A 15,693-nucleotide genomic window follows, 5' to 3' on the forward strand; every position below is an offset into this window, starting at 1 on the left:
GGTGGAGGCTGGTACAATTGCAACATTTAAGAGGCATTTGGATGGGTATATGAATAGGAAGAGTTTGGAGGGATATGGGCCGGGTGCTGGCAGGTGGGACTAGATTGGGTTGGGATATCTGGTCGGCATGGACAAGTTGGACTGAAGAGTCTGTTTCAGTGCTGTACATCTCTATGACTCTACAATGCACCTAACCTATTCATCCCTGAACACTACGGGCAATTTAGTATGGCCACCTGACCTGCACATCTTTGGACTGTGGGAGGAAACCGGAGCACCCGGAGGAAACCCACGCAGACACGAGGAGAACGTGCAAACTCCACACAGTCAGTCGCCCGAGGTGGGGATCGAACCCAGGTCACTGGCGCTGTGAGGCAGCAGTGCTAACCACTAAACCATGGTAATGATGAAATGAATTGGGTTTGCTCATATCTTAGAAGAGTTAGAGAGAATGAGTGCCCAACAGGTTTTGCAGTCAATCTTCAGAGAATTTTCCTGATCACCCAATTGGATTATCAGGGATAGCAGGCAGCTGGATGGAGTTAAGTGAGGAATCAGTATCATTCTAACTGAGTAGCGGAACAGGAGGCTGTCCAGGAAGCCAGGCAGCTGCCGTACTTGCTGTGTTTTACCAGGTTCCTGTTTGTCTCCTTATGGATTCCAGCATCTGCAGTTTTTTCTCACTCTACTTGAGTAGTGGAGCTGACTTGAGGGACTGAATGGCCTCCTCCTGTTACTATGTTAGGGGTGGCTCCTCGTTGTCTGTTTTAATCACACAGCTTGCCTTACCTCGATAAACAGCACGGCCCACAGCTTGTTCCAGGAGCGGGATTGGCTGAGCGAGCTGTGACTAGCCAAGTGACTCCCTTTCACCGAGACGATGGTGTGAGCTGTGCCCAGGAGCAGGATTCCCAGACAGAGCGGCAGCCAGCGTTCCGACTGCAGGAGCACGAACCCTGCATGATAAACAGGAGCTGCAGTCAATCTTCCCAACTCCCATTCAGTACCCCCACCCAGCTCTCGCAAAGTAATGTCAGCACAGGAATCTGAATCACTGTGAGCTCTCTGTACAGTGACCGTCAATCCCATTACCCCGTGCTGTCTCTCTTCAGAGTATCCAATGTCTCCAGTTGCCCCACTCTTAAAAACAAGAGAATCCAAGGTCACTTGCAGTCAAACAATGTTCTTTCTCACATCCCCTGACATCTCTCTCCCGAAATCTCCAACCTGTGACCCACCAGCCCCTTGCACACACTACGAATGACATGGTTGCCCTCGGTCTACCATATCCCAAAGTAATCATCTCCACCTCCCTCTAACCTTCCATCCATTTCAGCTCCAAGAGATGGAGAATAACTTCCACCACAGCCATGTGACACTCACTGCCCCCAGCTCATCAGGCCGTGCCATGGCCCTGAGCCAACTCCCAGGTTGGGAGTCAGCTGGTCACGGATTGGGCGGGGCTATAAGGGCACTGAGTGCTTGCCCCACCACACCATCACCCTCGCCAACACTGCCAACAAGCACCCAGTCAGAGGGAGACACGGGGCACACCCATCCCCCACTGAGGGAGAGACACAGGGAGCACCAATCCCCCACAGAGGGAGACACCGGGAGCCCCCATCCCCCACAGAGGGAGACACAGGGAGCACCTATCGCCTACAGAGGGAGACACAGGGAGCACCTATCGCCTACAGAGAGAGAGACACAGGGAGCACCCATTCCCCACAGAGGGAGACACGGGGTGCACCCATTCCCCACAGAGGGAGGCACGGGGTGCACCAATCCCCCACAGAGGGAGTCACAGGGAGCACCCATCCCCCACTGAGGGAGACACAGGGAGAACCCATCCCCTACTCAGGGAGACACAGGGAGCATCCACCCCCCACTGAGGGAGACACAGGGAGCACCCATCCACCACAGGGGGAGACACGGGGAGCACCCATCCCCCACGGAGTGAGGCACAGGGAGCAGCCATCCCCCACAGAGAGAGACACAGGGAGCACCCATCCCCCACGGAGGGAGAGACACAGGGTGCACCCATCCTTCACAGAGGGAGACACAGGGGGCACCCATCCGCCACTGAGGGAGACATAGGGGGCACCCATTCCCCACAGAGGGAGACACGGGGTGCACCAATCCCCCACAGAGGGAGTCACAGGGAGCACCCATCGCCCACTGAGGGAGACACAGGGAGCACCCATCCACCACAGGGGGAGACACGGGGAGCACCCATCCCCCACAGAGTGAGACACGCGGAGCATCCATCCCCCACTGTGGGAGGCACAGGGAGCAGCCATCCCCCACAGAGGGTGGCACAGGGTGCACACATCCCCCACAGAGGGAGACACGGGGTGCACCCATCCCCCACAGAGAGAGACACAGGCAGCACGCATCCCCCACAGAGGGAGACACGGGGTGCACACATCCCCCACTGAGGGAGACACAGGGGGCACCCATCCCCCACAGAGGGAGACACGGGGTGCACCCATCCCCCACAGAGAGAGAGACACAGGGAGCACCCATCCCCCACAGACGGAGACATGGGGTGCACCCATCCCCCACAGAGGGAGACACGGGGTGCACCCATTCCCCACAGAGAGAGACACAGGGAGCACCCATCCCCTACAGAGGGAGCCAGAGGGAGCACCCATCCCCTACAGGGAGAGACACGGGGAGCACCCATCCCCCACAGAGAGAGACACAGGGAGCACCCATCGCCCACAGAGGGAGACACAGGGAGCACCCATAGCCCACTGAGGGAGAGACACAGGGAGCACCCATCCCCCACAGAGGAAGACACGGGAGCACCCAACCCCCACAGAGGGAGACACAGGGGCACCCATCGCACAGAGAGAGATTCAGGGAGCACCCATCCCCCACAGAGGGAGACACGGGTGCACCCATCCCACACAGAGGGAGACACAGGGAGCACCCATCCCCCACAGAGGGAGAGACAGTGAGCAACCATCCCTCACTGAGGGAGACACAGGGAGCACCCATCCCCCACAGAGGAAGACACGGGGTGCACCCATCCCCCACAGAGAGAGACACAGGGAGCACCCATCCCCCACAGAGAGAGACACAGGGAGCACCCATAGCCCACTGAGGAAGACACGGGGGCACCCATCCCCCACAGAGGGAGAGACGCAGGGAGCACCCATCCCCCACACAGGGAGAGACACAGGGTGCACCCATCCCGCACAGAGAGAGACACAGGGAGCACCCATCCCCCACAGAGGGAGAGACACAGGGAGCACCCATCCCCAACGGAGGGAGACACCGGGAGCACCCATCCCCCACAGAGGGAGAGACACAGGGTGCACCCATCCCGCACAGCGACAGACACAGGGAGCACCTATCCCCCACAGAGGGAGAGACACAGGGAGCACCCATCCCCTACAGAGGGAGCCACAGGGAGCATCCATCCCCTAGAGGGAGAGACACGGGGAGCACCCATCCCCCACAGAGGGAGACACAGGGAGCACCCATAGCCCACTGAGGGAGAGACACAGGGAGCACCCATCCCTGACAGAGGGTGACACGGGGGCACCCACCCGCCACAGAGGGAGACACAGGGGCACCCATCCCCCACAGAGGGAGACACGGGGCACCCATCCCCCACAGAGGGAGAGACCGGGAGTACCCATCGCACAGAGAGAGATTCAGGGAGCACCCATCCCCCACAGAGGGAGACACAGGGAGCACCCATCCCCCAGAGAGGGAGAGACACAGGGTGCACCCATCCTTCACAGAGGGAGACACAGGGGGCACCCATCCCCCACTGAAGGAGACACAGGGGGCACCCATCCCCCACAGAGGGAGACATGGGGTGCACCCATCCCCCACAGAGGGAGACACGGAATGCACCCATCCCCCACAGAGAGAGACACAGGGTGCACCCATCCCCCACAGAGGGAGACACAGGGAACACACATCCCCTACAGAGGGAGCCACAGGGAGCATCCATCACCTACAGGGAGAGACACGGGGAGCACCCATCCCCCACAGAGGGCGACACGGGGTGCACCCATCCCACACAGAGGGAGACACAGGGAGCACCCATAGCCCACTGAGGGAGAGACACAGGGAGCACCCATCCTCCACAGAGGGAGACACCGGGAGCACCCATCCCCCACAGAGGGAGAGACACAGGGTGCACCCATCCCGCACAGCGAGAGACACAGGGAGCACCCATCCCCTACAGAGGGAGCCACGCCCACAGAGGGAGACACAGGGAGCACCCATAGCCCACTGAGGGAGAGACACAGGGAGCACCCATCCTCCACAGAGATTCAGGGAGCACCCATCCCACACAGAGGGAGACACAGGGAGCACCCAACCCCCACAGAGGGAGACACAGGGAGCACCCATCGCCCACAGAGGGAGACACAGGGAGCACCCATAGCCCACTGAGGGAGAGACACAGGGAGCACCCATCCTCCACAGAGATTCAGGGAGCACCCATCGCACAGAGAGAGATTCAGGGAGCACCCATCCCCCACAGAGGGAGACACGGGGTGCACCCATCCCACACAGAGAGAGACACAGGGAGCACCCATCCCCCACAGAGGGAGACACAGGGAGCATCCATCGCCCACAGAGGGAGACACAGGGAGCACCCATAGCCCACTGAGGGAGAGACACAGGGAGTACCCATCCTCCACAGAGATTCAGGGATCACCCATCCCACACAGAGGGAGACACAGGGAGCACCCATCCCCCACAGAGGGAGAGACAGTGAGCAACCATCCCCCACAGAGGGAGACACAGGGAGCACCCATCCCCCACAGAGGGAGACATGTGGTGCACCCATCCCCCACAGAGAGAGACACAGGGAGCACCCATCCCCCACAGAGAGAGACACAGGGAGCACCCATCCCCTACAGGGAGAGACACAGGGAGCACCCATCCCCCACAGAGAGAGACACAGGGAGCACCCATCGCCCACAGAGGGAGACACAGGGAGCACCCATAGCCCACTGAGGGAGAGACACATGGGGCACCCATCCCCCACAGAGGGAGCGACACAGGGTGTACCCATCCCCCACAGAGAGAGACACAGGGTGCACCCATAGCCCATGCAGGCAGACCTGGAGCACACACATGGCGCCCAGGGAGACTCAGGGCTCCATGACGATGCCTCCATTGCCAAACAACCAGAAGACAGCCTCTTCTCTTGCCCACTTATGACAACCAGTTATTTTAGCCATGATCCGGGAGGTGCCCAAGGCTCTTATAAAAAGAAATTCAATTCATGGGATCTGGGTGTCACAGGCATGGCTACCATTTGTTACCCTTCCATTATTGTCCTTGAACTGGGTGATTTACTGGGCCATTTCAGATATCAGGATAGAGTTAGCCATGTTACTGTGAGTCTGGAGTCATGTAGGCTGGAGTAGGTAAGGACGGCAGATTTCCTTCCCTAAAGGACATGAGTGAGTCAGATGGGTTTATGACAATCAATCATTGCCATTGTTACTGAGACTAGCTTTGAATTCTAAATATTTTACATTTATTAGTTAATTTACCAACAGAACTAACAGGAGATGGGCACGAGGCTGTTAAAAGTTAGACTATAAAGTAACTCTATTGAAGCAGAGGAAATGAACATTTTCAGCTCTTTGGCAACGACACAATGCTGGTACAGAATCCTAAGCACGATCATACACATCCGGAACAGGAAGAGGCCATTCAGCCCCTCGAGCCTGCTCCCACATTGGATCAAATCGCAGTCTTGACTGCAACCTCAAAACGAACCTCCTGCTTGGTGTTCAGTAACTTGTGATTCCCCCATTAGTTAAGAATCTGTTTACCTCTATCTTACAAATATTCCACCGTTCTCTGGGGAGCAGCGTTACAAAGACTCACAACCCTCTGAGAGAAAAAGGAAGTTCCTTCGTCTCTGTCTTCAATGGGTGTTCCTTTACTTTGAAACGTTCCCCTTCGTTCTAGACTCTCTCACAAGGGAACTCATTCTGAACAGAATACATCAAGTCTCCTCAGACTTATACATGTCTCAATCAGACCATCCTCATTCTTCTAAACTCCAATGTCTGTTGTTTCCCAGTTAGAGAGCCTCTCTAACCCCAGTTATCAGTCCTGTGAACCTTCTTTAACCTACTTCTAATGCATTTATATCCTGTCTTCAATAAGGAGACCTAAACTGTACACAATATTTCTATACAACATTAACAATCACCTTTACAATTGGAGCAAAACTTCCCTGATTTTAATATTCCATTTCCCTTGCAGTGAGTGACAACATCCCATTAGCCTTCCTCATCACTTACTGCATCTTCACACTAAATCCTTGTGATTCATGGACCATAACACCCAGATCCCTCTGTTTCAGAGAGCTCTGAAATCTCTCTCCATTTAAATAACATGCTGCCTCTTTATCTAATCTTCCTGCCAAAGTGGCCAATGTTGCACTTGATTTCCCAAATTCTTGCCCATTCAGGAACTTTCCAGAACCTCGTGAACTTTGAAGAGTTACATGAAGAAGGGGACAGTTTTGCACCACATCTTTTCAGGCCCCAGTGTTCATCAGGGCCAGTGAACCAGTCTGCTGTTTGTTCTCAGACCCTCTTTCTAGTGATGTAATTGTTCCTAGTTCTCCCTGTCTTAGATTTCCAGATCCACAACTATTTCTGAGATGTTTTTGTATCCTGTATAGCAAAGACACATGCAAAATATGTTATTTTATTCCCCATGTTCCATTGTTTACTTCCCAGGGACTGCTTTACTTACAATGTTCACTTTAAATACCTGTAGAAACTTTACTATCTGTTTTCACATTTCTAGCTAGTTTTCACTCAAGTCCTAATATTTCCCTTCTTTTTTTCTACTTAATCCTTCACAGGATGCTGACATCACTGGCTAGGCCAGCATCCATTGTCCATCCCAAGAAGGGAATTAAGAATCAACCACATTGCTGTGGGTCTGGAGTCACATGTAGACCAGACCAAGGCTGTTTCCTTCCCTAAAGGACATTAGTGAACCAGATGGACTTTTAATTCTTAAACCTTTAGTCATTCATTCCTTTCCCTTATCTTCTGACCTGCTGCATCTTTGTGGAATGATACACCTTTCCTCTCAATTTGATACAACCTTTAACTTCCTTTGTTAACCATGAAGAAGCCATCTTTATACCTCACTGAAATGTAACATTTCTGGCTCCTGCAAAATATCCCCTTAACTATACTGTATCTTTCATGACTAATTTCTTTACCTGTTGTCTCAGTTCACTTATCTCTCTGTCTCCAATCACTCACAACTTCCTCTCTCTCCCTCCAGTTATTTGGAGGCGTTTCACCCAGTTGGGTTAGCTGTGTTGCCCCTCTCGTTCTTGTCTCCTAATGGCTCCCCTCCTCTCCCCCTAGCCCCGCCTCTGCCTCACCCTGCTTGTCTACCTTGGGTTTCAGCATCTGCAGTTTCTTTATCTCTCACCATCAGCAACTATCACCCAGACAGCAGGAAATTAATGAGAAGCCTCACAACTGAAGAAAGACTTGCTGCATCTATGTAGCACCTGTAATAACCTCAGAACACCCCAAGCATTTTATAGCCAGTGAATCCTTTTTAAACTTTACCCACTGTTATCATGTAGGAAATGTGGCACATAGCAGGATCCCACACACAGCATAGAGTCACAGATTCATAGAATTATACAGAAACAGACCCTTTGGTCCAACTTGCCCACGCCCGACCAGATATCCTAAATTAATCTAGTCCCATTTGCCAGCATTTAGCCCATATCCCTACAAACCCTTCCTATTCAAATACCCATTAAAAGATGCCATTTCAATGCTGTAATTGTACCAGACTCCACCAATTACTCTGGCAGCTCATTCCATACACTCACCATCCTCTGTGTGAACAAAGTTGCCCCTTAGGTCCCTTTTAAATCTTTCCCCTCTCACCTTAAACCTATGCCCTCTAGTTTTCAATTCCTCATCCCTGGAGAAAAGACTATAGGCTTTCATCCTATCCATGCCCCTCATGATTTTATAAACCTCTATAAGGTCACGCTTCTATAAGTATCCGACGCTCCAGGGAAAGTGCCCCAGCCTATCCAGCCTCTCCTTTTAACTCAAACATTCCAGTCCCGGTAACATCCTTGTTAATTGTTTCTGTACCCTTCCTAGTTTAACAACATCCTTCCCATTGCAGAGCAACCAGATTTGTATGCAGTATTGTAAACGTGGCCTGACTAATATTTTGCACAGCCGCGACATGACATCTGAATGGATTCTGATATCCTGTTCCAAGTTTGATCTTCCATTCTGTGTTACTTCCAGACTTCTGCACCACTCACCATTGCCATTAGAGCAGCGTGGTGGCTCAGTGGCTAGCACTGCTGCCTTATAATATCAAGGACCCAGGTTCGATTCCCATCTTGGGTGACAGGCTGTGTGGAATTTGTACATCCTCCCCATGTTTGTGGTTTTCCTCCCACGATCCAAAGATGTGCAGCTCAGGTGAATTGGCCATGCTGAAATTGTCCATAGTGTTAGGTGCACCAGTCAGGGGTAAATATAGGGTAGGGGAATGGGTCTGGGTGGGTTACGCTTCAGAGGGTTGATGTGGACTTGTTGGGCCAAAGGGCCTGTTTTCATGTGGTAGAGAATCTAATCTAAATGGCTTTCTGTAGAGTCAAAGCAATCCTGACAACTATTGTGTCTCTTACGAACTGGGATTTTAAATCACTCACCTGTCGAGATTATCAATGAAATTTTCCACAAATTTCCCTGGATGCTAAACTCATAATAATTTGTGCTATTTTGAGAACTTTATCTGTTCTGAGGTTAAAGTAATTTGTCAAGGGGTTTCAAGACTTAGTTAAAAGGATCTGTTGTTTCTTTTACCTTTTGGTAACACCATCAGCTACACTCTCAATCATATTTCAAAGAATACTGACTTTTATTTCATAGAATCTCTACAGTCTAGAAACAGGCCATTTGTCCCAATAGGTCCACATCGACCCTCTGGAGAATATCCTACCCAGACCCATTCCCCTACCCTACATTTCCCATGACTAATGCACCTAACCCACACAGCCCTGGACACTATGGGGCAATTTAGCATGGCCAATCCACCCTGACCTGCACATCTTTGGACTGTGGGAGGAAACCAGATCACCCGGAGGAAACCCACACAGACACAGGGAGAACCCAAACTCCACATTGACAGTCACCCAAAGCTCAGAACAAACCAGGCTCCCTGGCACTGTGAGGCAGCAGTGCTAACCACTGAGCCACTGTGCCACCCTTGATTAGCTTCTTAGTTAGTTTATAGTTTGGATGTTATTCTGTAATCCTAAGGATTGTTTTCTTTGAGATGTCCAACATTGTGAAATACTTGATTAATCACAGAAGTTAAATCTTCCCAATATTATTATTTCAGTTCTGTCTTCTTAAAGTAATCATTGAGTTTTCTGTACTTTATAGAAGCTTTCATTTTGCACTTATAGAACAGCTGCTATCCAAAAGGGATTTCCTGTATTTTCTGCAGTTCCACTGGATGAATCCCACTGTTTACAGCCTTAACGAATGATTCCCATTTCCTTAACAGTTTTACTGAATGATTCCTGCTACCTGCAGCATCAATAAACAATGTCCACTTCAAACACAATTTACTAAATGACTCCTGCTATTCACAGCTTTTGCAGATTAATTCCATTTCTTCCGTGTATTTTTCCACCTGATTCACACAGTCTGTGGCTTTAATTATGAGCCCATTTCTGTCTTGGCCTTTTCCTTGATTATTGCTCTTCCCTATGTTTTAAATAAATGCTTCCCTTCTTTGATGAAGGATCTCCCACCTTTTCAACAGCCATTGTAAAATCTCCCAGTTTTCTTCATCCATTAGACCTGGGATACTTGCAGCTCCCAATTTACCCTTTTGTTACTTTAACTCTGGCTTTGCAATGTCCCTGGTTTGTGACATCAGTTTAACTAGTGGAAGGATGCTGTCAGACTGGAGGCCTGTGACTGGTGGAATGCCTCAGGGCTCAGTGCTGGGCCCACTGCTGTTTGTTATCTATATCAATGATTTGGGTGAGAATGTACAAGGCCTGATTAGTAAGTTTGCTGATGACACTGAAACAGGAGAAAGCATGGACAGTGAGGAAGGTTGTCAGAAAATACAGCAGGACTTTGATCAGGACTTTGTGGGTGGCACGGTGGCACAGTGGTTAGCACTGCTGCCTCACAGCGCCTGAGACCCGGGTTCTCAGGTGCACAGTTCTCTGAAAATGGAGTCAGAGGTAGACAGGACAGGGAAAAAGGCTTTTGGCACACTGGCCTTCATCAGTCAGAGCTTGAGTATAGATGTTGGGAAGTTTAGTTGCAGTTGATGAGGCCGTACTTGGAGTATTGTGTTCAGTTTCGGTCACCTTGCTATTGGAAGGATGTTATTAAACTGGAAAGAGTGCAGAAGAAATTTACAGGGATGTTGCCAGGACTCACGGGTCTGAGTTATAGGGAGCGGTTGGACAAGCGAGGACTTCTTTCTTTAGTGTAGGAAACTAAGGGGGATCTTATAGAGGTGTATACGATCATGAAAAGCATGGACGGGGTGAATGCACTCAGTTTTTTTCCCAGGGTTGGGGAATTGAGGACTAGAGGGCATCAGTTTAAGGTTAGAGGGGAAAGAATAGAAGGAAACCTGAGGGGCAACCTTTTTACACAGAGGGTGGTACGCATATGGAATGAGCTGCCAGCAGAAGTGGTTGAGGCGGGTACATTAACAACATTTTAAAAAGATTTAAACAAATACATGGATAGGAAAGGATTAGAAGGATATGGGCCGAGTGCAGGGAAATGGGGTTAGCGTGGATGACATGTTGGTCGGCATGGACCAGACTGGACCAAAGGGCCTGTCTCCCTCCGTGCTGTAGGACTCTATGACTCTCGACATTGCCTCTAATGATTTCTACATATGTCCAAGGCTACGATCAACAGATCTTTAATCAGAGTAGGAAATCGAGGTTATAGGGATTATCAGGTCAACCACGATCTCACTGACTAGACTCAAGGGGCTGAATGGCCTGCATTTGTTCCAACATCTAACTGTAGCTGTGTCTCATGGTGCTACAGGCAAACAGTTGTTCTGAGCTTTCCTTACTTTTCATTTCCCCAGGGTGTACTACTGTACCTTTTTAAAATGTTTTCTTTTACCCACCAGGGATTTTAACTCTAGTCATGGAGCCTGTAACCACCAGCTCACGCACCAGCACAGTCTTGACCTGCGACTCTTCCTCCTGACCATCACACCATGAGTTCTCAGCTTTGAAGTCTCTCACTCTCCTTCTCCAGCACGTTCCTATCTCTCCTGCAGTTGCCAGTCTCCTGCGAGGTCTGACATGCTTTGACCATTGACTGAAGATTTTTCTTTGTGTTGTAACCCACTGAGGGAGTGTGTCCTCACCATTCTTGGAGTCATTGCAAACTTTTTTTTTAAGGTATGCACAGTATCCCAATTTATCAGACTTTTAGACTAAGCTGACAGACAGTATGGACCAGGTTTCAGTATTAAACAAAAATTATTATTCATTGTCAGTAATTAAACTATAGCCACAAGTAAACAGAAATAAGCCATAGGCATGTAACACCAGTTACTAAAAACTGTAATGGTTTTGTAAACCACCCTCCCCTTACACACATGCAGACAGACTAACAAATAGGGAAATAAATGGCGGAGGTAAAGAGAATTTCTGCAAAGTCAGTTCAAAGATCTTTGATTCCAATTCGGATATTGAGATGATCTTCAGCTAGCCAGGTGTTGAATTAACTTTGGAAGCTTCTGGTTTGTCGGAAAACTGTCTCAGGTTTATCAATTCAACAGTTAGCTCATGGCAGTTGTTGCAGAAGAGGTAGCTAGTTTTCTTCAAGTTTAAACCTAGTCTTTTACTGCAGAGATCAGACAGCTTCTGCTGGGAAGAACAATAGCGCCTACTTTGGTGTCTTTCTCTGTCTGAGCCTCTGTACTTTGTTTCCAGTTCCAACCTGCTCAGTTAGTGGAGAACCAACCCCTTGCTTCCTGATCACCTGCATATTGTAGGAACCTTAGTCACAAGAAAACAAGTTCATAATATGTCCACAATCAAAGTTCATGTTGTGAAATTACACAGCCATCCTGATAAATCCTGGTTTATTTATAACATCTCTTTCTCCTTCAGACCAGAGTTTTTAAAAGACACAAAAATATCAAGACATGATTCCTACCTTTTCCATGCACCATCCTTCCCCTGTTCACAATGGCAGGGTCAGTCTGTCTCTATCACTAAGTCATATTTCAGTCTCTTCAGTCCTTCCTTGTCTGATCTTCACTCTTCCTCTGCATTTCCTGTCATCCTTCACCTCTCCCAACTCTCAAATTAAATCCTCATTCCCTTCTGCCCTTTCAGGTATCATGACCATTCTCTCATCAACAGGTGGACTGCTTTCTCTCTCATCCTCGGCTCCTTTGGACTCTTCCTGCCCAGGATTCCAAGCGATGGGATATGGGCTAGGAGCAGGCAGGTGGGACTAACTTAGTCTGGGATTATGTTCGGCATGGACTGATTGGACTGAAGAGTGTCATTTCTTGCTGTATGACTCTATGATTCTATGACCTCCCCTGTGACTGGGATAAGGGTAAGCATTCCCTCCTGGTCCCTTTTGATTTCTCTCCATCGTCCCACAGCATCCCCTCTCCAGTATGGTGTGGTTGGGCGAACTTGTCTGATTCCATTCTCACCAATTTAATTGGACTCAGGGCATCGCTAGTGCTGGTTTCTCCCAGTCCTCCAAGTTCTCTCTGCAGGTGTGCCCCAAAAAACTCCCTTCAATCTCCTTCTGCTTCTCATTTACATGTTGGTCCTTGGAGACACCATCGGAAAATCCATCAAATTTCCATGTATATACTTTCCTTTACCATGACCTCTTCAGATTCCCTTACTGTCTCTATTATTTGGACTGCCTATCCAAAATCCAATCCTGGATGAGTGGGAATTTGATCCAATTAACTATTGGGAAAGAGCAAAGCCATTATTTTCAGGTCCCACTCCCTAATAACTGACTCCATCTGTCTCCCTGGAATCTGCCCAGGCTGAACCAGACACCTGACACCCTTGATGCCATAGCTGACATTAAGAGTGTTTCCAGCTACATATCCAGGGCATCACCAACCCCCTGTAGCTCAGTTCGTCGCCTTCTGAAACCATCATCCAGAAAATTGTTGCCTTTAGGCACAACTATCCAATGCACTTCCAACCATCCTCCCAATCAGTTCATGTCAGCGCCTTGAAAACTCATACTAATTTGTGCTGACCCATCACCCTGTGCTAACACTGACCCACAGTGGCCCCTATTCGAAAAGGGTGGTAGCACCTGGGGAGCAGGAGAGTTAACGTTTTGGGCATAAGCCGAATATGGAGGGGGAAAGGGGCTGAGAGCTAAATAGGAGGGTGGGGGTGGGGCTGGGGTGCAAAATAGTTGACAAGGTGATAGGTGGATGCAGGTGGGGAGTAATTGTAATCGCTGAAAATGTGTTGCTGGAAAAGCGCAGCAGGTCAGACAGCATCCAAGGAGCAGGAGAATCGACATTTCGGGCATGAGGTCATGCCCTGAAGAAGGGCTCATGCCCGAAATGTCGATTCTCCTGCTCCTTGGATGCTGTCTGACCTGCTGCGCTTTTCCAGCAACACATTTTCAGCTCTGATCTCCAGCATCTGCAGTCCCCACTTTCTCCTCGGTAATTGTAATAGGTCGGTAGGGAGCATGGAGTGGAGAGATGAGAAGGAAGATGGACAGGTAGGACAGTACAAGAGGGCAGTTTTGGAGGGTTGGATTTGGGATGTGGCGGGGGGAGGGGAGATTTGGAAACTGGTGAAGTCGATGTTGATGCCGTGTGGTCGAATGGTCCCAAGGTGGAAGATGGGGTGTTCTTCCTTCAGGCGTTGGGTGGCTAGGGTTTGGCGGTGGAGGAGACCCAGGACATCCATGTATGATGGAGTGGGAGGGGGAGTTAAAGTGGTCAGCCACAGGATGGTGGGGTTGTTGGGTGTGTATGTGTGTCCCGGAGATATTTCCTGAACCACTCTGCAAGTTGGTGTTCTGTCTCCCCGATGTAGAGGAGACCACATCGAGAGCAACGGACGCAGTAGATGAGATGGGCGGATGTACAGGAAAATCTCTGCCGGATGTGGAGGGATCCTTTGGGGCCTTGAAGGGAGGTGAGGTGTGGACACAGGGTTTTACACCTCCTGCGGCAGCTCCTGGTCCACAGAGATTCAGATACCTCTTTGCAAATCCCCGCCATGGCCTCTGTTGTGTGTTGTGGCAAAGCAGCTGATGGTTGGGGGAGTGAGCTGACACATTCTCTTGCCCTGACTGGGTCTGATGGTGCACTTGGTTTTGGGTGGCAGAGGAAGTGAGAGGGGTCTGTTGTCTTAAACACTGTGTGGGTTATTGTACGATAGCAGTCAGTTGAAAGGTATATTTGCATCTTAGACAGTGTAACTGCAGCCATGAGGTCTATCCTCTTCAACCTTTCAAAGATGTTCCACCTTTACCCACCCAGTTCTTAATGACATCATCTGATTGGGTGGAGCTATCTACAACATTAACCTTTCAGAACCATTACCTTATAAATTATACCCCCCCACTCCCATGCTTTCTATAATGTATTGATGTGCTATAATGTTATCAGCCCCACTGATTACAATTGTATATATCCTTGTTCAGCTTGTGATTTAGTGTCCAGCTTGGAAGGAATCTTGTCTCTTCAAAAACGATTTTTTCCAAATTGTCCATAGTGCCACTACTCACAGTGGCTCATCACTGAAAATAAACCTAGCAAGCAATGTTAATTCTCCGGCTATTTCTTGCTAATATTGCTAGTTGCCTTGCCTTACACCATATTAAACTGGAATACAATCAGGTTGTATATGTGTGCTGTTTACTGGGACTTTCCTACATTTCTGTGGCTACTTAGTTTATAGGCACAGAGGAAAACCACCAGGAGGACTGAATAGGAGGAGGCTCTTGTCTTCAGCAAGATGTTGTTTCTTGCATGATAGCAGCCAGGCAGGAGTATGGTGAGAGAAATGTTGTTATTAAGGCAGAATAACAGGTCTGTCCCCTTTGACATCCAAAGATGTCTGTCTTTCCCCACCCCCAACTCCTTATAACATCATGATATTGGGTGGAGCTTAATGCAGTCTTCAGTATTAACCCTTTCAGAGCATTTACCTGTATAACAGCTTCAAACTTCCCTGATACTGTCACCCACCTCAGGCCCACACCCTCCAGGCTGTCTCTGTGAAAGGCCCTGCATTGTCCAATCAGGGACCACAAACTCTGCAATCCCCACCTTAAACCTCCAAGTGTTTTCATCTCCATTAAAACCCTTCAGCGTTTTCTTCATACTCACCTTCACAATAAACCAATCAGGAACCACTGAGCCCCACGATATTCCAGCTGACCGATCCCAGTGATTACAGCTCCTAGTTAACATCCTGATCATTTACACTCTCACCCTCTGTAGGTGGTACCTGATGAAAACACGAGCTGGCTGTCAGACTGAGCTGATGAGTCTCTGCCGGGACAGACGTGGTTCCCCAGTCGGAACCCAACCTGGATTCTTCTCCCCTCCCTTCACTCTCCCCTCTCCCACTCTTCTCTCCCCCAACTCTCAGCTCCTCAG

The 15,693-nt window shown here is 49.7% G+C and overlaps 1 protein-coding gene across 1 annotated transcript; it reads right to left on the bottom strand.

Annotated features, from left to right (window-relative positions):
- Nucleotides 1-436: 436 nt before the first annotated feature.
- Nucleotides 437-15,601, bottom strand: fads6 (fatty acid desaturase 6). The gene is made up of 2 exons (XM_043689136.1): nucleotides 15,421-15,601; nucleotides 437-1,140 (listed from the first exon to the last, which is right to left on the bottom strand). Exons 1-2 carry the CDS (start codon nucleotides 15,511-15,513, stop codon nucleotides 772-774), a joined length of 462 nt encoding a protein of 153 aa, XP_043545071.1. The 5' UTR covers nucleotides 15,514-15,601; the 3' UTR covers nucleotides 437-771.
- Between the last annotated feature and the right edge of the window lie 92 nt (nucleotides 15,602-15,693).

Source organism: Chiloscyllium plagiosum, chromosome 4 (genome assembly GCF_004010195.1).
Source record: "Chiloscyllium plagiosum isolate BGI_BamShark_2017 chromosome 4, ASM401019v2, whole genome shotgun sequence".
Taxonomy (NCBI): domain Eukaryota; kingdom Metazoa; phylum Chordata; class Chondrichthyes; order Orectolobiformes; family Hemiscylliidae; genus Chiloscyllium; species Chiloscyllium plagiosum.

Excerpts from the sequence above, each read along its gene's own strand:
- fads6 (XM_043689136.1), bottom strand. The coding sequence starts at position 15,513 with ATGATCAGGATGTTAACTAGGAGCTGTAATCACTGGGATCGGTCAGCT. Across the intron at positions 1,141-15,420 it reads CTGATTGGTTTATTGTGAAG|AGTGGGGCAACTGGAGACAT; the intron begins GTGAGTATGAAG and ends CTTGTTTTTAAG.